The 22740-nt window shown below is 38.9% G+C and overlaps 1 protein-coding gene across 2 annotated transcripts; it reads left to right on the forward strand.

Moving 5' to 3' along the window:
* Window positions 1-860: 860 nt before the first annotated feature.
* On the forward strand, window positions 861-21676 carry ZNF507 (zinc finger protein 507). Of its 2 annotated transcripts, XM_027697640.1 has the most exons (7): window positions 861-944; window positions 3628-5756; window positions 6895-7000; window positions 11803-11917; window positions 14263-14367; window positions 17542-17676; window positions 17811-21676. In XM_027697640.1, the coding sequence occupies exons 2-7, from the start codon at window positions 3633-3635 to the stop codon at window positions 18172-18174; spliced, it is 2949 nt and encodes a 982-aa protein (XP_027553441.1). In that variant the 5' UTR covers window positions 861-944; window positions 3628-3632; the 3' UTR covers window positions 18175-21676. The 2 variants fall into 2 exon arrangements, with proteins under 2 accessions (XP_027553441.1, XP_027553442.1); XM_027697641.1 differs by lacking the exon at window positions 14263-14367.
* Window positions 21677-22740: the final 1064 nt, after the last annotated feature.

Raw genomic sequence — 22740 nt, forward strand, 5'->3', positions numbered from 1 at the left:
AATTTGCGTTTGGAAACATTTGCATTGATTCACCATTTTAGAACCAAAATGTGGGGGTTGTTGTTTTTTTTAACTACAGGTGTTGACCATCCAAAGCTGTGCTGAAAGAAAACACCTTTTGGGAGACTATACCATTTCTTGAGCGGCATCGTGCTGCCCGACTTGGCCCTGGATACGGGAACGTCATGGGACTGTTGGCCAAGGAAAGCCAGGAGATCACCTAAGCACTGGGGCTGCAGGGTGAGCACCAGTCACCTTGAGACTGCCTAAAGTCTGAGTGGCTCTGCCACTGCTGGCAATGTCACTGGCACTGTGTCACACACCAGCTCTGTCACACACCAGGGCTGTGTGGTGGTGTCACACTCTGGCAATGTCACACACACCAGGGCTGTCACATACACCAGCTCTGTGTCACACACAGGCACTGCATGTCAGACCCTGGCACTGTGTCACACTGTCACACACACAGGCATGGGGTGTCACACACGGGCACTGCCACACACACCAGGGTTGTGACACTCCAGTGACTGCATCACACTCTGGCAGTGTCACACACAGCAGGGCTGTCACATACACCAGCATTGTGTCACATACTGGCTCTGTGTGTCACACACTGGCTCTGTGTCACAGTGTCACACACATGGGCATGGTGTATCACACACGGGCACAGTCACACACACCAGGGCTGTGACACTCCGGTGGCTGGCAGTGACACTCTGGTAGTGTCTCACACACCAGGGCTGTTGCACACACCGGCATCGTGTCACACAGTGTCACACAGCGCCCCTGTCACCCACGCCGGGGCTGTGACAAACCCCCCGTCTCCATGGCAACGGGAGGCGGTGCTGACGCGGCGGCAGCGCCCACCCGGCGGTCACCTGACGCGGGCCCGCGGGTCACGTGATCCGGTCTCCATCGTCGCCATCTTGAAGCGGTGGCCGGAGGTGAGGAAAAGCGGGATTTTTCCCCATTAATCCCGGTCAAAGCCGGGCGGGACTGGCCCGGTCCGGCGGGCAGCGGCGGCGGGCGGGCAGCGGCGAGCGGGTGGCAGCCAGGGCGCGATGCGCGGCGGCGGGCGAGCCGGCCCCGGGACGACGCGGCGCTGCCCATGTGCGAAGCCGCGGGCGGCAGCGGCTCCCGGCGGAGCTTCCCCGGGCCGGGGTCGCCTCCGTTCCCTCCCCTCCCTTCCTTTCCCTCCTCACCGCCTCGCCTTTCCTGTGGCAGGACCAGCTCCCCGCTGCAGCGGTGGCCGCTGCTCCGCCGATGGAGCCGCGGCGGCGGCACCTGCGCGATGTAACGCGGGGCCGCTTTATACAGATGTTCCCGGAGGGGAGGGCGGCGATCGGGCCCGGCCGGCCCGCGGGAGGGTGGCCCGGCCGGTGCAGTTTCCCTGCCCTCGGGAGCCGCGATGCGATCGGAGAGACCTCTCCGGGTCAGGTGGTTGTGCAAAGCGTGGTTTGGCTTTTCCAGACCCGGAGGCGCTTTGCCCTGGCTGGGTCCTGCTGCCCGAGTGGGCGTTTTCCTCTGGTCTGGATCTTCCCCTCCAGGCCCCTTTACCAGCCCCAGACCCCCTGTTTTAAGTCCTGTGTAGGTCGTGTCAAGGGTACGTGCTGGCACAGGCACTTGCCAGGTTGAAGTTTTATGCCCTGGGAGATTGAATCATCTGTACTGAAAACACTAAATTCCACATAATTTGTGTACAGATCCTATAGTCCCTCTAAAAAAAAAGTCTGCAGCAGTAAGCATTAAACTCAGTCCAAACAAATAGTGATGTAACACACATATATATGTGGTATATATACATATATACCATAGTTATGCATCTGATAACTTTGATTAGCTGAGAGCATCCCAAATCAATGCATCTCTCTCTTTTTAACATAGCAACACTATATGGCAGCATATTCCTTTTATGGTTTGTCTAGGGGATTTCCTCTTAGTTTTTATGCTGCTTTCAGATGAAAAAGGTAGGGGAAATATTTGCCTATTTAGCATCACTTAACAAAGTTTTAAAAGTACCAAGTGTAATTTAAAGTAGTAGTATAAAGTCCTTATAATTTTCCTTAACTCGTTGAAGTGAAAATATTTCAAGTAGACGTTATTCCTTTGAGCACTTCATTAAATCTGCTTTCAGAGGGAAAAGCACATTTGTTCACTTTTCATAATGGTTTCTAAACATGTTACAGCCAGTATGAAACAAACAGCAAAGTGTTTTTGTGTAAATGAATAGGGTGATTTTCAAATGATAGTTTTCAACTTAAAATACTTAACATGAGGTACAAATGACACTAACATTGCTTATATCCATAGTTCTGATGATAACCTGAGTTCTAAGTTGAATGGCAAATAAAGGTAATTTGAGTAGTTCTGCCTGGAATTTTTCTGTCATGGAAAACATACAACACAGAACCCACTCTCATATGTCTGTGCATTATATTGCTGTATAGTAAATCCATAAGCAGAAAAGAGTGGATTTTATGGGTCTGTAGGACCAGTTCTGGAAGTTCTGGTTTGGCCTCTGTATCTTTCTTGCAAAAAAAAAAAACTCCACATGAAAGAATTTGGCATAAATTTTCAAGGATGACTGATAAATATCTATAATCTTTATGATCTTAGTTTTATATATAGTATATTAAAAAATGTATAAAATATATATGTGTGTGTGTAGTGGCACTTGAATAGGTTATTTATAGACATTTTTTCAGGAGTAAATTTTACTGTAAGACTTTCTGTCCGGCTCCTTCACACCCCCCCACAGCTCTGCCCACATCACAAGATATGTTTTCATGTAGATTTAAATATATTGGCTTCTAATTTAACCTCCAACAGTACCACATTATTGCCTGTGGTTTATGGTTTGATATGTTTAAAGGAAGTGTGAGTGGAAATAGTTACTGCCCATAGCTTTCCCTCAAAACAGAAAAGAATTGCTCTTTTCAACTTCAGTACCAATTTATTTTCCCTGCAATTAAGGAATTGTAGAAAAAGCTACAATTAGTAGGTTTTCTAGAAAAAGACATTTATAATGAGTAGTAGGATCTGACATTTGAACAATCTTTAAAATAGTCACAGTTACATGACTAATGCAAGTGAATGCCAGAATTGTTTTCTTCTCCTAACATTTGAAGGAAAAAAATTGCTTCTTTTTGTAAATTACATTGTTGCAAATTGTCATTTCCTTTAGGAAACATCAGTGTATCAGAGTAAGTATGTTAGGAATACATTTTCATATCATACCATGGTTTTTAGACATAAATATGTTAGTGACTATTGATTGGTATTGAAGTGTTTAACATTCAAATGTGCAGATCTTGTAAAGAAAAAGGGAATAGCTGTAACACTGTTAACCATCAGCTTATACTTAAAAATACTTATCTTGCCCTTGTACAACTTGGAGGCAGGCTGTTAGAGGCTCTCTTGGAATTATGCTGTCCAGCTGTATTGAATAGTATCCATGAAATGTCCTCAGCATCTTTGGCTATTTCTGTAGCCATCCTGAAAGTTTTCCTTAAGTTGATGGCATTAGGCTTCCATATTTAGTAGAGAGAGAAATCTAAATAGTACTAGGTTGTCTTTTTATTACTGTGCATGTATAAATGTTAATTTTTTACAAACCCTTTCTCCCAGGTATTATGGAAGAAGGAAGCAGTGTTGCAGTATTGGTGCCAAATATTGGGGAGCAGGAAGCTGTGCTGATTTCGGAGACAGTCATTGGCCCAACACTTCAGAACAGCGAAGATCAGAGAAAATGTAAAACTGATCCACTCATCCATGTTATCCAGAAACTGAGCAAAATAGTTGAAAGTGAGAAGTCACAAAGATGCCTTTTAATAGGGAAGAAACGTTCCCATCCCGATGCTCCTGCACAGTCCTTGGATGCAGAGGATCTTTGTGAAATCCCAGCTAAAGCAATTGAGCTGTCAGTGATTGCTACTAAAAAGACTGAAGAGTTACAAGCAGATTATTTTGTGACTGAATGTCTTCCACAAAGCAAAAAAAAAGTGACGTGCTACCAGTGTAGTCTCTGTAAGTTTCTATCACCTTCGCTCTTAACACTACAAGAACATATAAAACAACACGGGCAGAAAAATGAGGTGATATTAATGTGCTCAGAATGTCATTTTGCTTCCAAAAGCCAAGAAGAGCTTGAATCCCACTTCCAAAATTACCACGAGAACAGTGGTAAAAACAGCATCCAGACAAAAGCGCAGCAGTGCGTGAATGTCGCCAGTTCATTCCTGCAGGGGCCAGTGGAAGGAAGTGTCAAATCAGGGACTGATCAGACAGGAAATGTGGAATGTAAAGATGGAAGTCAGTCTGCTCCTGTGGCCGAGGTGGGCAGGAGGAAGTGGTACACGTACGAGCAGTATGGCATGTACCGGTGTCTCATCTGCCGCTACACGTGTGGCCAGCAAAGGATGCTCAAAACACATGCCTGGAAACACGCCGGGGAGGTCGACTGCTCCTACCCCATCTTTGAGGAGGAAAATGAAACTGCCAGCTTGGCAGAGACAGTTGTAACTCACACACCTCACAGCGTGGATACAGTTGTCCTTTCTTTGGAAAACAATGAACTCGATATCCACAGTGAACCTTCTCTTCAGCTTCAGATTTGCAATTCTGAGCAACTGTCATGTAAGTCACCCATAGGAACAAATGTAAAAGAGGAGGAGATATTAACTGAGTCTGTGGTGCATTCTCCTACTACAGAGGTTGTAGAGGAGACTGTATCAGACACAGAACCAGACAATATGATAACTGACAGCCTGCTGTCATCAGCACAGAAAATCATCAATTGTAGTCCAAACAAAAAGGGTCACGTTAATGTAATAGTAGAGCGTTTGCCAGGTGCTGAAGAAAGTGTCTTACAAAAACCATTCTTGATGAACACTGACATTGACACAGAAAAAAAATTAATCTCGGAGGAGTCCCACGTTGCCTGTGAAGAACCTGAAGTTTATCGTTCAGATGAAATTCAAGAAGTAATAATAGAATGGAATAATACTGAGAAGAAAGATAATGAATTAAGCCCTAATAAAAATGTAACAGCTGATGAAAATGTGCCTCCTGCACGAAGGAGAACAAATTCAGAGTCTTTACGGCTGCACTCCTTAGCAGCAGAAGCTCTTGTTACAATGCCCATCAGAGCTGCAGAACTGACACGGTCCAGCTTCAGGGCTCTGACTGGGGAAGACGCTGTGGATGCAGGTGCAGGACAGGGAGGAGCTGATGGCCCGTGCGTGGCTCATTCTAAAGTGGTATCCTCACTTAAGGATCCTTCAGAGGAGTTTAGTGGCTTAAACCAAAGTGAATGTGCAATAGTGGAGATAAAGAAAGACAGGCCAGAGTTATCAGAAGCCCCAATTAAAATGGGCATCAGCATGTCACTGCTCACCGTCATCGAAAAACTGAAGGAGAGGACAGACCAGAACGCTTCCGACGACGACATTCTGAAAGAACTACAAGACAACGCACAATGCCAAAATGCCAGTGATGCGAATATCCCTGGAAGTAACCTGGTGGAATACATCCCCAACGTGGAGCGGCCCTACCGCTGCCGCCTGTGCCACTACAGCAGCGGCAACAAGGGCTACATCAAACAGCACCTGCGGGTGCACCGCCAGCGCCAGCCCTACCAGTGCCCCATCTGTGAGCACATCGCCGACAACAGCAAGGACCTGGAGAGCCACATGATCAACCACTGCAAAACCAGGATGTACCAGTGCAAGCAGTGTGAGGAGTCCTTCCATTACAAGGTAAAGTTCTTTCCTGTGCCTGCCTGTAATAGCTAAATAACCTAATTTGCTACTTTTTTAATAATCGGTGATCCCTCTCTCTAACTTAATTCAGTCTGACATCCTGGCTTCGTTGTAATTACAATTAGGGATACTGCCAGCAATATACAATTCAGCTGTAATTAGTCTGGGTTACCCACTGAAATAAATTTGCTTCCTCACTTAAGTTATTTTCCTGAGAATCATCTTGTGGACATAATAACATCATGTTGTTTCTCTGCCCACATGTAACAACTACAGGAGGAAATGAAACTATCAGACAACTTTATAGTTGAAACTTTAAAAGAATGCTCAAACATGCCTGCCAGTTGTGAGTGTGCAGATGTAATCATGGCATTTGGGAGTACCATGAGACACACTGAAGCAGAAACCATTTTCTTTTTTTCTCTGTTGTTGTGTTGGTCTGGATGTTCTGTAGAACTTAGGTTTGAAAGATTACATACCAGAGCAGAATAATATACTTCTGCCATTTTCCTAATTGCTATTTTAAGCATTAGTGCTGGTGAGTGTGTCCCTGTGTACTCAGCTCAGTACTCAGGAATATGGAATAGATTGCATCAGTATCGAGCTCTACAGCTGAAACTCCTGTAGGCAATCCTATCACATATTTACTGTCATTTACTCTTAGCTTGAAAAAATATACAGGTAGGGTAGCAAAAGGCTCTCTCTTCCCTCCCTTCCCCAGGCAAGCAGAAACAGGACCAACATATTAAGTGACAAGGCAATAAAAAAATTGAGTTAATTTTTACATAAGCTCTAACCTCTAATCTAATACTGCTTTGGGAGTATAATAATTTTGGAGGAAGAACAGTGGCCAGTTGTCTGTGGGAATGAGGGAAGAAGGAAATCTGTTTTCTAAATGAACACAAATCATAGAATGCTCTCGGTCATTGTCATCAATCCTTTATGTTACTAATCCATGATATTTGTTTTATTTCTAGTAAAATCACCTAAGGGATAATCTGTATATATGTTAACATACATTTTATAACAGTTGTCATTAAAACTTGAGTAACAATGTCACAGATGATTGCAGCATTTCAAGTGATCACTGTATGTTTGTAGTGTATGTTTAAACATGGGAAACCCTTTTTTTCAGAGCCAACTGCGAAATCACGAAAGAGAACAACACAGTCTTCCAGAAATCTTTTCAACAGCTACATCGAACAAGCTCATAGTTTCCAATGAAGTAGATGACCGAGAAGGTACTGTGTATATTTACACCTGAAATTACAAAAAGTCACTCATAACATTACTTCTGTTTGCTGTATTTGTATAACTGGTTTCAAGGTCTCCTTCACACTGAAATGTTTTCATGCCTGATCATAACCTTCAATGTGTGTTTTTTTCAGTGTAAAAAATTTACCATAGTCAGTCTTGAGGTAGCATTAATTGTTAGGTAAGATGGTTTTAGCCCCTGTAATTGACCCTTGTATTTCTTGTGAAACACAAATGATACAGAGTATTACTCTGAATTTTTTCCTTCCTTCAGCAGCTGCAGTATTTTTGAAATCACCTACAGTATTTTTCAAATCACCTACAGTAAACAAAAGAAAGCGTTTTTTTTAAAGTCACCATGGTAATGTAGTTTGCTGTCAGCATATACATACAATTCCATCCCTTCTGTGTTTAGAAATTTCTGTTTAATTATGGTAATGTCCAAAATGAGTAATTTCTTTTAGCCCTAGAGAGGCAAACGTAAGGCATTCTAAATATGCAACCTGTATCTGTAATAGTTGCCAGGGTAACAGTAGGTATGGATTTTCATAGAATCAGAGAATATTAAAGGTTGGAAAAGACTTTAAAGCTCATCTTATTCCAACCCCTGCCATGGGCAGGGACACCTTCACTAGACCAGGTTGCTCAGATGTTTGTTTAACTGTGTATCTGCTTATAATGTAATAGCGTTTGTTTTAAAAACAACAACAGCAACAAAAAAACCCCAAACCCTTGATGTGTTAAGGTAATCAGGGGAAAAAATAACCAAATTCTGTAGGAGAAAACGTGGCCTTAAAATCCTGTGAGTATCCTGGAGACCCAGTATTTATCACTGCAATGTAAATGCATCCTCTTCTCTGGTGAGTTACCCTTACTGAAAATATTTACAGCATTTTTATTTTGAAGGCAACACTGTAATTATTAATACTTTGAAATTTTAGAGCACTGTGGAAAAATACTAGTAATTATATAGTCTCTGAAAACTGTGAGCTGAAGTGTTTCCATTTTGTGCACATAGCTCTTTTCTGTCCTAACTGTGCTCTCTTGTTTGTTTAGACAGCAAAATGTGCACTGTAATAGTACTTAGGTTGCAGTAGAAATTTCTGGGTTCCACTCTCTCCTCTACAGCTGGTCAGTGAGTGCAAAAGTTATTGAAATTAATGCAACTCCTTGTGAGAAAAGGGACTAAGCAGCATGAGCCAGGGTGGATGGCTTGAACCAGCAATGCTTTTCCAAAGAAACGTGGTCCATGTCAAAATAGACTGAGATCCATAACTTTTGCCTTTTGTTCTCTCAGCTTACACTCTTTTTCTGGCTTTCAGTATACGAGTTAGAAACTTAAAAGCTAATTACCTTATCAGCCTCAGGTAGAATGACCCTTCCCAGCTCCTTTTTGCTCTCATCAATGCAGAAGGCATTTAAATTCAGGAAGTTGATCTGCAGTGCTTAGTACACCTAAGCCTGAGAGAGCCATCTGAAGTCAGGAGAAAACAGGAAAATGGCTGGGGAGAGTCTGCTGGTAGTGGGAACATTTCCCATTAAGTACTGGGTTTTTATTTCAGAAGCAATAGCATAAATATTTTAATGGAAGTGATAGGAAATAGAACATTGTTAGTTTAGCTGGTTACAGCTTGGACTATTACTTCTGACAATGGGTTTTTTTGCTGTAAACAAGTATTCTTAAAGATGTCATGATACAGGAATATAACTATCTTGCAATGCCTGAAACATGTCTGATTTTGGGAAGTACTGTACCTTTGTAGCTAGAGTCCTGTTAATGTGACTGAAAATCAAGAGGACTCTCTGCTTTTGAAATGAGTATGTTTTAATGAGGTTGTTTTACTGTCTGTATCCTGATCTTGTAACTAAACTTCCATGTAAGAGGAGCCCCTGTTTGAGAGATCTGCCTGCTTTTAATGTAATCACTTCAGAGACTTTTTTAAAATATTTTTTACTTATTATTATCTTATCCAAGTGTTACAACCATGCACTTTAATTGATTGTTTACCCTACATGAAATTTAGTAATGTGGCTTGAATGAAAACAGTTCTCCTTTTAAACTTTTATTAACTCATACTGTGGAATGCTTAAATTATTTCAGAACCAATTTATAATCAAATTGCAACACCACTGCAGTACAGCAATCTCTTGTCAAACAGATGTCATCCCTATAAAGCGACACAAAACAAAGAAGTTTATGGCATAGCATCTGTTTATGTGAAAGATGCCTGAGCTGGAACAGTTTCATTTCTTGTTTATGAAATAGTTAGTCCTAAAAGTCTCTTTATTCATCATGGTTGTACAATAAATTAAAGGGGAGCATTATGACACTGGATATGATCAGATTGTAAATGTCTAATAATGAAGGAATAGGGTAATAAGCAGCATTACAGGAGCACCTGTTACTGCTGCTACAACAAAGATCTGTCATTTCCATGTTCACTTTTAAGAGACCTGATATTCTCTATCCAGAAAGCAAAAGAGGCCCCAAACCCACAAGAAATAAGCCAGTGAAGGGGATGAGGGACATGACTGCTATTTTGTAACAGCAAGGGATTATTTGATGTATTATAATTTATGTGCATCTTGTTGAAGGAATAAATACAAAGTAGTGATTGGTATAAATAATTGCTCCTAAGCGTGTGCTACTGGGTGTGAGCCACACAGAACTATGCCATAGCTAATATGTTTGCATAATGCTTTAAAAATCTCATTAGACACTGTTTGTTTTAAGCTGCCTGCCCAATAAAATACCAAATTCGTAACAGAAAATGCATTTGGAAGCAGTTTATTCTAAAACTGCAGGGACCTCTGGTGGCCTAGTGGTTAGCATGCGGGACTCTCACCGCTGCAACCCGGGTTCGATTCCCAGTCCCTCCCGGGCAGATGGAACCCGTTAGCCCTGTGAGGCCATCCATCTATGAGAAGGACACTCTAAACAAACCTACGTCCTGAGGACCTCACTGCCATTGTCCAAGCTTGCTTGGCCCCGGCAGATGAACCTTAGGATTAAAGGGTGGGCTCAGTTCAGCGCAGGCTGTGTCTCACCTAAAAAATCCATTGCGCAGGCTCGAAAGGTAAAAGACCTTTCCCCAAATCTTCGTTCGCGAAGATGGGCCATTATTATTATTCTAAAACTGCAGAATTTAAGATGGAAAACCCATTCAAGTGGAGCGTGGAATAGCTTCACACAGCCCCTGCTCTCCCATGGATCTGCAGCCCAGTGAGTGTCCTCGATTCATTTGAGGTCTTCTACATATATGTGCTTTCATAAAAAATTAATTGTAGAAATAAGTTCCAAGCATATAATTAAGATTGTTTTGATAATTTACATTAAAGGAAAACCAAAACTAATAAATTTTACTAGATGAGCATATTGTAGGAAAAATTCCAATATATTTTGCCCTAAGGTTGACTTGCAAAGAGTGCCTGTTATATATTATTTCCATATTATTTCTTATAAGAATGCCAGAAGAGTGAGCACTGTGTCATGTTTTAAAGTGAAAAATAGGAAATATATTTTCTGTTATCTTGGTACACACAGAATTATTCAAATTTTATTTCAGACTGTCTTTGTATTCAGATTGCTATTTTATTTTATATGATATACTGTATATTCTTCATAATAACCCTCTGGGGTTATCAGCCCTACCTAATTACTTTGCATCTTGAACCAAAAGTGCTGAATTTTTGGGGTGCAAGTTTAATTAGTGGTAATTTTTCCTTTCTACTTCAGTTAGCTGTGTGACTATATCCCTCAGAACAATATTTCTAAGACTTTTTTTGACATAATTCAATGCTTACCTGTGGGGAAAAAGAAATGTTTCCTTAAAATTAGAGTTTTACCGTAAAGATTCTCAGTTGTTGTTTTGATAATGAAAAGATTCAGTCTAAAAAAAAAAAAAATTGCATGAAGTGCTGCATGATGGGCTGGAATGGGAAAATTACCTGCATAAAAATACCATCCCTCTTCCCAAATGTTAATACCTTAACCCAAACCAGTTCCATTATTCAGTGAGGGAGCAGGAACAGGGCTGTTCAAGTCTACACACTTATGTCTCAAAAATATTCCAGCTGTGCACTTGTGGGCACACATTTTCCTTTGTTAAAGGAGTCATTAGCCTTTGTCTCTGCAACCATTAATTTTTCAAGAGTCTTTTTCATTCTGGAAAGAAAAAATGATTTTTGTTACAATTGCTTTTTAGTAATTTGGAGAAGTTCCAAATTATTTATTAAGACATCTGGTCAGTATCTATTTTTTTTTATCATCTCATATCCTTCGGAAAGTGTGAGTATATGTGGATGATAAAGAGGATTTAGGGGGTTTGGGAGGCCTTTTGCTTTGGTTTTCTGTGTCTGCTAGTTTGAAACTCTTCCTCTCTCAATCCCCATCTTTTCCTTTAATTTGATGCATTCTGCAAAGCAGTGAAACTGCTGGGTTCAGCAGTTCCCACATTTCATCACCTTTTGCTGTAAGACAGGATTTTACCCAACTGCAGGAAGAAGGGAAGTGTCCCCATAAAGAATGTGTTTTCCTAAAATTTTAATAATTCCAGTAAATGGCAGGGCTAATGCAGAACAGCATGGTAAAATAAACCATACCTTTATTATTTCTATGTCCATTGCCTGCTTAATACTTTAAAAGCATTAAATATTCATAGATATTCAAAACTATTACTCTAAAATGTTAATTCATGTTTCATAACTCAATTGTGATAAAATTCTCATCTGAGAACTCCTTACAATGCTGGATGCAACTCTCTAAAATAATGGATTTTGTTTCATATAGGAAATAAGTCTTCAGTTCAGAAACTGTACAGGTGTGATGTATGTGACTACACAAGCACAACCTACGTTGGTGTAAGGAATCACAGACGAATTCATAACTCTGATAAGCCATACAGGTGAGTGTCTCAATTATTGCCAGCCTCTGACAAGGTTCCTGAATTGCTCATGCAATTTTGAAGACATTGCTAAAGAAGTGCAATTACATAATTCTACTGCAGATTTGAAGGAGCCACACTTGCTGGTTGACTCAAACCATGTAATTAAGATTTGCTAATTTTTCCAGAATGTACCTTTTGCTGTAGCAGTCTATTGCTTGTTTTCAGTTTGAAGCATTCACATGTGGGAATGGAAATAATTACATTGTAATATTGGACTTTGGCCAACAGCAATAAGACATTTCTCAAAATCCTTGCATGCTTAAGTTCATTTTGGATTTGCTTTGTTGCAAAATGTTCTTCTTTATCATATTGCTGCTTTACACCCTGGCTACTACAGAGCGTGGCAAAATTCTGCCCTTTATCCTGTCGCCAGACCCCTCATCTTTTTCACAGGTTTCAAACAATATTACCACACTCACTTAGGATCAGATTTTATGAATTTTCTACAAGGGTATCATATGGATTTATATAGAAACTTGGATATCTAAAATCATGTGTAATACTATAGCTCAGGTCCCCAGCAAAAAACTAAATCCTGCACTTTTCTATTGGTTGCTGCATAAATTCCTGCAAATTCAATCTGTGCTCATTCAGTGTGGATCTCTGTCCCTCTCTAGTGGCTAGAAAATAGATCAGACTTAATAGGCTTTTGGAGCTAATATACTTCTATCTTTTTAATACAAGTTCTGGAAACTCAACACCTTGAAATGCTGAGCTCAGCCAGGGACTTTGTCTTTTGGATAAACAAACCCAGAAGACATGTTGTATTTTGATTTGTGCATTATAATGATATCCTAGAACAGTAGCAAAAATTTGCAAGATGTTTGCTCAGAGAGCAAACGTGGAATACAAACAGATTGTTTTTCTCCTCAGTATCTTCCCTCTTGCCATTATTTATGACTTGGTGAGGTTGGAACAGCAGATACTGCAGAGTGTCTTGTACGTGTTAGTTTTCAAATTGGTGTTGGCCTGTTTTGATTTAGGAACCCAACCCTTGGAAATTTTCCATTGGTGATACAGACTGCTGCATACTAAATATAAACTACTGATGTGGCTTGCTTTTCTTACTATTTTTTCATAAACTCCTTAGACAAATCTGAAAAACTGGCAGGGTATTCAAGCAACAGCCTAAAATCCATAATGATCCAGTATTTATGGTATTTCTCCTTCTGAAACATGTGTTCCTCAAGCCCTCCATAGTATCAAATAGCAACCTACTATATTGATGCCATTTTTAGAGCTGTAAACATATTTTATAATTTGACAAAAATTGCTGGAAATTAAGCTGCACAGCCTCAAATGATGTGTTTTTGTAGATTTAATACCTTCTGGATTTTAATACTGCACAATTAAATCCTTTCGAAAATAAAGTGAGTATTCTCAGGCAAAGTATCCTGCAGTCTTAAACTGTTCCACACTATAGACCAGACTTTATAAATGTTAGACATTTTACCATTAAAAAAAACCCCTACAACTATAGTCCTAACAAATATATAGGAGTTTTAGCTGAGCTTGATGGTTTCCACTTAAATATGTTCTATACAGGAAGGTTGTGTGGTACTATATTGATATTCATGAATAGCATAGAATTTGTGCAATACTTTGAGATCCAAATCCGTGGATCTAAATCTAAATTCAGACTCATTTATGTATTGTTTTTATACAAAGATATTGCATCAGAAGTAAGGAAAAAAAACCCCAACATAATTTGGACAGTGTGATGAGACACACTTGTCTGAGGGCACTTGAAGCTAAACATGTTGATCTTGTCACTGATTTCTATTTCAGCTATAATGCCCTGAAACTTAGACATTTCATTACTAAATATATAGTTTGACTTTTAAAATGGCATGAGAAACATTGCTGTTGCATTAAGTAGAGCACATATTCTGGAGGAACAAGGCTCATGTCTAAATCCAGTCTGTCCCCTGTAGCTCTTACGCTCACATTGTGCCTTTGCTCAACACAGCCAGGTAACTTGGATCAGGGCTGCATCCCATCACTGCATCCTCATCCCCCTTACACTTAGTGGTGCTTGCCCACATCAGGAGGGGTACACAAGATAGGTGTCAGGAAGGACCATAGTCCCCATGCCCAGGGATTCCTGCTGAAAGGTGGAGGCATTTTTGGGCTGCAAAAGATTCTCACTGCCCAACAATTACAGGTCAGCATCATCACTTCGACTTCTGTAAATATTGTTAGCCTTGAACTGTAATCTTTCTAGGTACCTTTGCTTTCTCGTGTTTTCAGAACAGTGTTAGCAGTTAATTGTCAGATTAGTTCACTTCTTGTTGTCTCTTCAGGTGTCGAGTCTGTGACTTCGCCACCACAAATATGAATAGCTTGAAATGCCATATGAGGCGGCACCCCCAGGAGCATCAGGCAGTGCAGCTAATGGAACAGTACAAGTATGTAACGGCTCTCATTTGGCAAAAAGCTGTCATAGTACTCATTTTGTTATGTTAAGAAACAAAGCAGTGTTTAGATTCTATTATCCTCCCTCCTAGACTCGTTCTTTGTTCCAGAAAGTTGTTTGGGGTTGGCTTTTTTTTGAGGGAGAGATTTGCCGTGGCATTCCCAGGCGGTGTTTATGCTGGCTGATTAAACATGTCCACGACTTCCCTCTGCTACAGCATTCAGCTTTTTCTTCCCAGAATGTGGTGGTTGCATATAAACTGCCTATTGCAAGTAGTTTCTGGACTGTGTTAATTACCAAAGCATGCCTGGAATTGTTTGGGAGGATGCGTGTGCCAAAACCATGTCATGGCACTTCTAATATTTAACATTATAGATGGGTAAATTCCAGTATCCAGGAATGTTCTCTGGCTTTGTTTAATATCCTAGTCTAAGCACAGCCTTTGCATATACATGTTAGTTAGAATCCAGGTTGGCATTACCTAGTTAAGAATTAGTATGAATAGTCATTATGTTTAAGTGATGAGTGTCCTTTACAGTTTGTCCATAGGTATGTGTGGTTTATATATGTGAAAGTTGGCACAAATATGTGTAATTGTCTACTACTAATTTGCAACAAAAAAGCTGGGAAAGGAAAGAAACTCAGGAATATTCTGAACACTTCTTAGTGGAAGATTTTAAAGGCAATAGGGAGAATGCAAATAAAGCACATTCACATCAAGGTTTCTTCTCAAGAAAAGCTGCTTCTACAACTTAAAAGTCCTTCCACTGCCTTTTCCCCTAAAATGTTCCAAGAAGCATTAAGTTCTATTTGTTCTGCTGTCATACTTCACACAGTATTGCTGAGTGCTCTTACTGTTACCAGAAATTACTGAAACCCTCCACACTTTGGTCTGTGCATCCCCAAGTCTATCAAAAGCTGCAAGATAATTGTTTCCTTGGTAGATCAATTTAGGATACATTTGAATAGTAAAGTTTAATAATTCAGCATAAGTCAACCTGTAGGGCAGATCATGCTATGGAACTGAAAGGCTTCTACTACTGAACTCAAAGGTAAATAATTTTGTCTCTCTGAGAATGTGTTGCATATACTGTAACTATATTTTTTAAGTATATGGTCATTAACTGTAGTGCATCATGCTAAAATTGTTGGAGTTTTTGTGTCTCATTTGAACTTTACACTAAAGTAGTCAACAGTATTTGGCAATATTCTCACAGTATTCTCAGCAAAGTAAATCTTGTTAGTAAGTTAATAAGTGTAAATTAATGAGAAAATTAATTAACTAAGTTAACATACTTCAAAAAATAAGTGAGTAATTAAAAGGAGATAAAAACAAACACAGGACTGCAGCTTCATTCACTGTGTTACCAACCCCCTGACCAAGCTGTGTTAGTGGCACAGAAAAATCATATGTATAATAAGACTAGTGGATACATGTGCACACAGAGTGGAATTAAGATTATTTGTTGAATTTTGTGTTTTGCAAAAAAACCCCAAAATTTGGCCTAATTTTATCTGTAAATTAACTATAAGGTCTGCCTTTTATCTTATTTTTAATGATTTATTTTGTAACAGCCTCATTAGAGACACTAAGATTCTCAATCTGAGAATGAACTGGCCTATCTTTGAAAGCATCCATTTTCTTTGTAAGGCTTCAAATTAGAAGGAAAAGAGAAAAATAGGATATTACATTCCAAATCAAGTAATAAAAAAAAGTGGGCTAGAAGGACATGCCTGTTGTTCCCCAGCAGGACAGAATTATCTTGCTACATAAGCAAGGTAATGTACCGTGCCTTCACCCAACTTGGGAGATTTTTGCTGTTCTCTGCAACCTTCTGCTGAGCAGAAATAGTTTCCAATATATGCAATTATTTGCAGGGCATTTAAGGAGTATATTCTACTGTCATTAAGAGAAGTCATAAAACCTTACTGAATTGTAGTGTATAACGTGTTTTTGTGTAGGCCTTCTTATGTTTCCAGATTATACTTCTGAAAAGGTCTTAAAAGTTTACAAAATCTGACTAGTATGGTAGTAATTTTAACAGACTCATCATAGTGTACCTACTGGGATCATATTCCTTGAGCAGAAAACATCTTACTCTCATTGAGGAATGAAATCCTTTCCTAGCTATAATTTTTTAGCACAAGGTCACCTTTGATTGCTTCTGGCCTTTTCCATGTGATTTCGGAAACTAAAATTTCCATAGTAGCAGGGAGCTGAGCAGAGGAGCTTCTCTGTCCAAAAGACAAGCAGCTACATCATCTTGACTATGTGTGAGGTTCTGCTGTGGAGTGATGTCATGCACTCATCTCCTTTATGCTGAGGTGACTTATTTATCATCTTAGGAAACATTTTAAAAAAATCTTCTGTTCTATGTTGATATATGAAAAAATTAATATGGGATTTGATCAGTTTTGGGTTATTTGCAGCCATAAATATACACTACATCTCCCTGTAAACAGGATTTATTCTTCAAGGTTTTGTTCTTTACTGTATAAGACAGTGTTCTGCAGGGAAATAGAGAATTTAGTCTGGAGGTACCCAAGCTGATAGAAAACTCTATGGATAAAATGGTCACCTGTCTGACTCTTGAGCTGTGAATATATTCAGAATCTGACTGGACACTGTCCTCAGTAACCTGCTGTAGCTGATCCTGCTCAAGAGATCTCTTCCAACTTCAACAGTTCTGTGATCCTTAAATAAACTAATACATGCTACAGCAGCAAAGACTTTATTACTTCAATTGACATTATCAGTGGTAATTACACAGCTCCTGCTTGGTTCAGAGCAATGGCAAAGAGAGCTCATTACCTGCCTGCCAGATCCCACACACCAACGCACACCCTGCTTCTGCAGTCATCAGAAATACTGCATTTTTGCAGTGTTTAAACAGTTTTAACAGGCCAAACAGATAAGATTTTAATTCAGTTGTTAAAGAAATCAGAAAAATCGGACTTAAAAATTCGCAGACCCTAAAAATAGTCTTATATTTCAGGATGGAACTTTGCAAACTAATGTGGCCTAATTATGAAACTGAAAATGGGGACCAGGAAGAAGATTCACGTGGATCTCTCTGCTCATCGTTTTGAAAGAACTAATCCATTACTAAACTAATAAAATTTAACTTCTAAATGTTTCTCTTTTTCTTCTCCATTTTTCCCCTAGATGTTCTCTCTGTGGATATGTATGTAGCCATCCTCCATCCCTGAAGTCCCACATGTGGAAACATGCAAGTGACCAAAATTATAACTATGAACAAGTGAACAAGGCCATTAATGATGCCATATCACAAAGCAGTAGGTATGTATGATTTACTGTCAAGCTCTATCAGGTACAATTTTCCTAAGACCTAACCCTGATCCAAAATAAACTTCTTATTAAAAAGCAACAACTGTACATTTTGATATCTGTTTTGTTTTTTCCTATTATTCCAGGTTTCAAGGACAGCTCACTGACAAAACCTTATTAGAAGGCACAGATGAAAGTACAGTACCTATACTAGGAAGTTCAGACAACTTGGTGTCTTTTACAGAGTCTATTAACCAGACTACAAATGAAATTTCAGGTTCTGATGAGAATGAAAAACCTAACTTGATGAATACCTCATGCAATTTAGAAAAGAACTCCACTCTACCCCATCTTGGCACAGAATACTGTGTTCTTCTCTTCTGCTGCTGCATTTGTGGTTTTGAGTCTACCAACAAAGAAAACCTGCTGGATCACATGAAAGAACACGAGGGTGAAATCATAAACATCATCCTAAATAAGGACCACACCACGACTCAAAATACAAACTAGGTGAAGCAGTAAGTTAAGACAGGATTTCCTAGAGTGAATATTTTCTTGCTTTGCTAATTTTTGCCTGAGAATGTTGCTAAAGAGAAGAATTGCTAGCAAAACTTGATTTCCCATCCTGAGTCCTTGTTTCAGTAGGAGTACAATATTTTAACCAGGGACTGATGAATCATTTAAGAGATAAATATAATGAGTGATGAATAGAACGATGCATTTGAACCTGTTATTTCTTTATATGGTGCCAAGAATGTAGGATTGTTGGTTTTTCCTTCTTTTCTTGTCAGTTACTCATCAGTAATAATGCATTAGCACAGTACATTAAAACCCAAAGGTGTGAAAGCTTTGTATCAGTTGAAGAGCTTTTCTCTTCCTCCCTCTTTGTTGTTTTCCAAGTAATTCAGCAAAGAAGTTTTTAACCCTCTTTTTTTGAAACTGGCAACAGACCAGATAAAAATTTCACAATATGATCTCATAAACCCCACTGGATTCTGGAAGGTAGAGCAGCAGAAGTTGAAGGGCCTAGAAGCATTTTGCTAATAATGTGATTGGATCCCCACTAAAAAAACTGATCTCTTTCCAACTCATAGTGTATAAAATATCCTTTATAATAATGACCTGTTGTTTCGTAATGGTTTTCTTGACACATTCAGCAGAACTGTTTAAAAAAAACAACCTTGTAATGTCATTTGCCATTTGTGGTGGTTACTTTGCAGTATGTATGAGCAATGTTTTTAATGAGAACAAGATATGAATAATAATTGCCACTAAGTGATGTAGATTCCAAAGAATGTAGGTGAGCACAAATTGGGATTTTGAGCAATGCCTACATGCTTTGGCAATCTTTGAAATCCCACTGGGTGGCTAAGTTTCCCCTGTGTCTGTCAGAGCTGTAAATGTAGAAATAATGAGCTGAAAGATAACCTTCCTGTAGAAAATCTTATTAAAAAAAAAAAAAAGGCAAACAATGTCTTAAGCCAAAACTGCATCCAGTCACTTATAAATTTTACTACTGCATCTAGTATGGATTCATAAAGGAAATTAGAGATTACTTTGTTTTCCAAAAAACACATAGAAATCTCTCCCTCTTAAAACCTTTAGCTTCTAAAATTACAGTGTGGGGGTTTTTTTGGTTTGTTGTTGTTTTTTAGTGACAGCAGTTTGCAGTCCAAGACATTCATCTGTTTATCAGTTTGGGATATTATTACACTGGTTAGTTACCTGGCAACTTTGCTGAGGTTATTTATAAAGTTGGCTACTTCATTTGTTTGAAATACATATATCAATCAAGTGAAGTAGTAGCACTTCCAAAGAAGCCCTTTAGCAGCCAGATTTAAACTTTCTAATTCTGGCAGGTATTCCTGCCTTAAATGAATGGCAGATGCACAGCAACATGCCTAGTTCCCGACATGGGGGTGCAGTTGCCTGATTTTTAGTAGCTCATTACTCAAAAAGTTACTCTTAACAAATCAGTGGTTTATGGTTCCTTTATTTATACATTTCTGCTCTCAGAAATCAGCTCCAGCTGTAAATGTGAGAGGGTGGCACGTGGAGTGTCTGTCTGTTGTGTTATCACTGACTGAAGTGGCGACCAGGAAAAGAAAACAAAAGGTCTTTGTACAGTCTCATGAAGCAACACAAGATGTAAAGGCCAGGGTAAAAGCACTAAGACCTCAAGTATGTTTAATGATATTTGTTTTCACAAGATTTCCTCAATTTGACCTATTCTTAAGGTTAAATAGCTATTATTTTGTTTATAAATTAGAAAGGAGAAAGTAAACATTTTACCTTAAAAATTGGTCAGGATGTAAGGTCAAAGCATTTCTGTGTTCAGATATTTGAGACATCTTAAATACATATGTGAAGTACACAGTATGATTAGTTAAAAGTTATTTTTTGTATTCCTACAGATGGATTTTACATTTGAAAAAGCACGATTTATTTACACTATCTCAAATTCAATTAGAGATAGTAAACTTTTAGTGGGATATTCATACTGTCTTACATCAATATTTTACCTTCAGTATAGAATTCATGTGAAAATCCTACATTATCTGGAATACATCTCAACTTTCTCATTCAGAGATCCCATTTGTTGGAAAAACTAAAGGACAGCGAGATCCATAGTAATGCTAAACTACCAGTCAGTAGTCACAGAAACAATATTTACCACATTGTTGTTTTTGTGTAAAGGGATAATTATTTTAAAGTTGCTCAGCTAGTGAAAGATAAAAGTCAAAAACTTGCATTCATAAGCTAAGAAGGAGATGACAGTGAACCAAGACTTAAAAAGTGATTAACCTTGAATCAAAATGAACAGCTTTGGTGTCTGTGGAAGCCACACTTGCAGCACTGTGTACAGTGCACCAGGAATCAGTGTCATGGGATTACTGAGCAGGACATATCTCTTCCCAGTTCTTTGCCATCTTGTTGCTTTTTTCTTTTTGACCACATGTTCCTATAAAATAGTAGAAAGCTACTTGCCACTAAAAACCGTTATCAGTCCTGACAAATGCCAACAAAGAATCCTTTCCCACACACAGAGGTTTATTTTTTTTAGCTGCCTCCATGCTGCTTGCCTTTAGTTACCCACTCAATTCCCATGGACTCTGTCAGAAGTTCTGCATGTAATCATAGACTTAGTTTTTCTGAAAGCAAATTGTTCCTCAGGTTATCTGCTTTCAAAAGCCCGTGGTTGGCTTGGCTGCATGTTTTGGAAGGGGGTTGAAGCGCGTTTCAAAGTCACAAACACTGCGGTTTTCCCCTTTCTTTAGGCTTTTAAAATATTCTTGGATCTTTGGTCACAGCACTATCAGGTGATCAGCTACTCACGTGCTGTTTGTTTAAATTAGATTTTATTCTGTGATATGAACTGTAACTTGCAGCTTTGTTTTAAATGCCTATACTTCCACTAAAGAGCAAACTTCATTCAGACTGGGCTGTACTGAAAAATATTTGCATATTTCATCTTCCTGATTTATGCTTGGAAAAATAGAGTGGGATTCAGTCAGAGTTATTGTATTTTCCTCTTTCATAAGCACTTATTTAATCATTTGAAGAAATGTACAGTTGGTGCTCAAAGTAACATTTGTTAAGATATATTTAATAGAAATTTACATTTGCATTTGATATTCATGGACATGGGTACATGTATTTTTTTAAGAAAAGGTATTGTAACACTATGGCACTGCTTTTATAGCCAAAGTATAAAAAAATTTAGAAAACTGACATGTAAAGACTGCAGTTAATTCTGATACTGTATCTTATTAAATAGGATGAGTTTTGTTTTATAAAGTTATCCAGCACATTAAGCTGCATGCCTTAAGCTCTCTCTAGGATTGTGTTCCTGATAGACAACTGTTTGGAACTATGAAGCAAAGTCTGTAGTACTACTTTAACTACCTTCTGGAATACTGTACAATGTTAGAATAATTTATTTTGCTTTACAGGAGTTTGTCACGTATTGACTTTAATATTGTATTTTGGTAATAAACTTTTTTTTGTTAAACGCTTTAGTCACTTTTATTTGATCTGTATGAAATATGAATATGGAAAATTCAAACACTGAGCCAATGTTTAGAGAGAGGGGAATCTGTTTAAATCAAAAAGTATTTGAAATACTTTACTGCCATTTCTCACCCTTGTGTCAAGTTATTACAGTTTTAATACTGTTAATACAAGTTTTATCAAAGTAACTGTGGTGATGAAATATGAGACTGTTAAGTCAAAATACTTGTAAGTCTGCATGCAGTGAGGATGGGACAATGCTGAAGGACAGAACTGGAATTTCAGAATTCACAATGAAGGTAGTGGGAGTTTTTTCCCTAATTTAAATAGAGTGAAAGCCTTGTACAGCTTTTTTCAGGTAAGTGATTGATCTTTGCTTAGCCATCACATCAGCCAAAACATATATTGCAACCTAATTTTAAATATACAGCATATTTCTTGGCCTTGCTGGAGCTTTTCTTCCCATCTTTTTCAAGGGGACAAGAAAAGTCTAATTCAGTTACAATTTCTGGAGAGAAAAGAGAGAATATAGCCAGAGTACCTACTGCTGGTATCAGCATGGTTTATATTTACATAAACAGGCCAACTTTTCTTGTTATTGTCATTTTCTTGTTGTTATTATTATTATGGCCCTGGGCCAAATATGTTGAAATAAAAGGTGGAAACCTAGAAATGGGTTTAGATGCAATGCTACAGATGCTGTGTCGTGCAGCTTTGTCACATTTTCTCTAATGCAAAACCTGGGGGAAAAAGGTGTCTGTAGTAGGATGTGGCATCCAGGTATTATCCTATTGACTGGGCTAAAATACCTTCCTCACTTCAGCTTAACAAAGCATGAGAGCCCCATCAGAAGTTTCTCCCCTCCCATAAATAACCTGGTTGAGTGTGACCACAAATGGGACTGGACAGAGGTTGTTGGGATAGAGCAGCACTGACCGAACCTTTGATGATTGTGACACTGCTGGGAACTTGGAGAAAATGGGCAAGAGCCCTGCCACACATCAGTGGGATCTGAATGACTCTGTCCTATGTCTTTGGCAACTATTTATGGTTGGAATTGCTGCA

This window comes from Neopelma chrysocephalum, unplaced genomic scaffold (genome assembly GCF_003984885.1).
Source record: "Neopelma chrysocephalum unplaced genomic scaffold, ASM398488v2 Primary Assembly neopelma1_121, whole genome shotgun sequence".
NCBI lineage: Eukaryota > Metazoa > Chordata > Aves > Passeriformes > Pipridae > Neopelma > Neopelma chrysocephalum.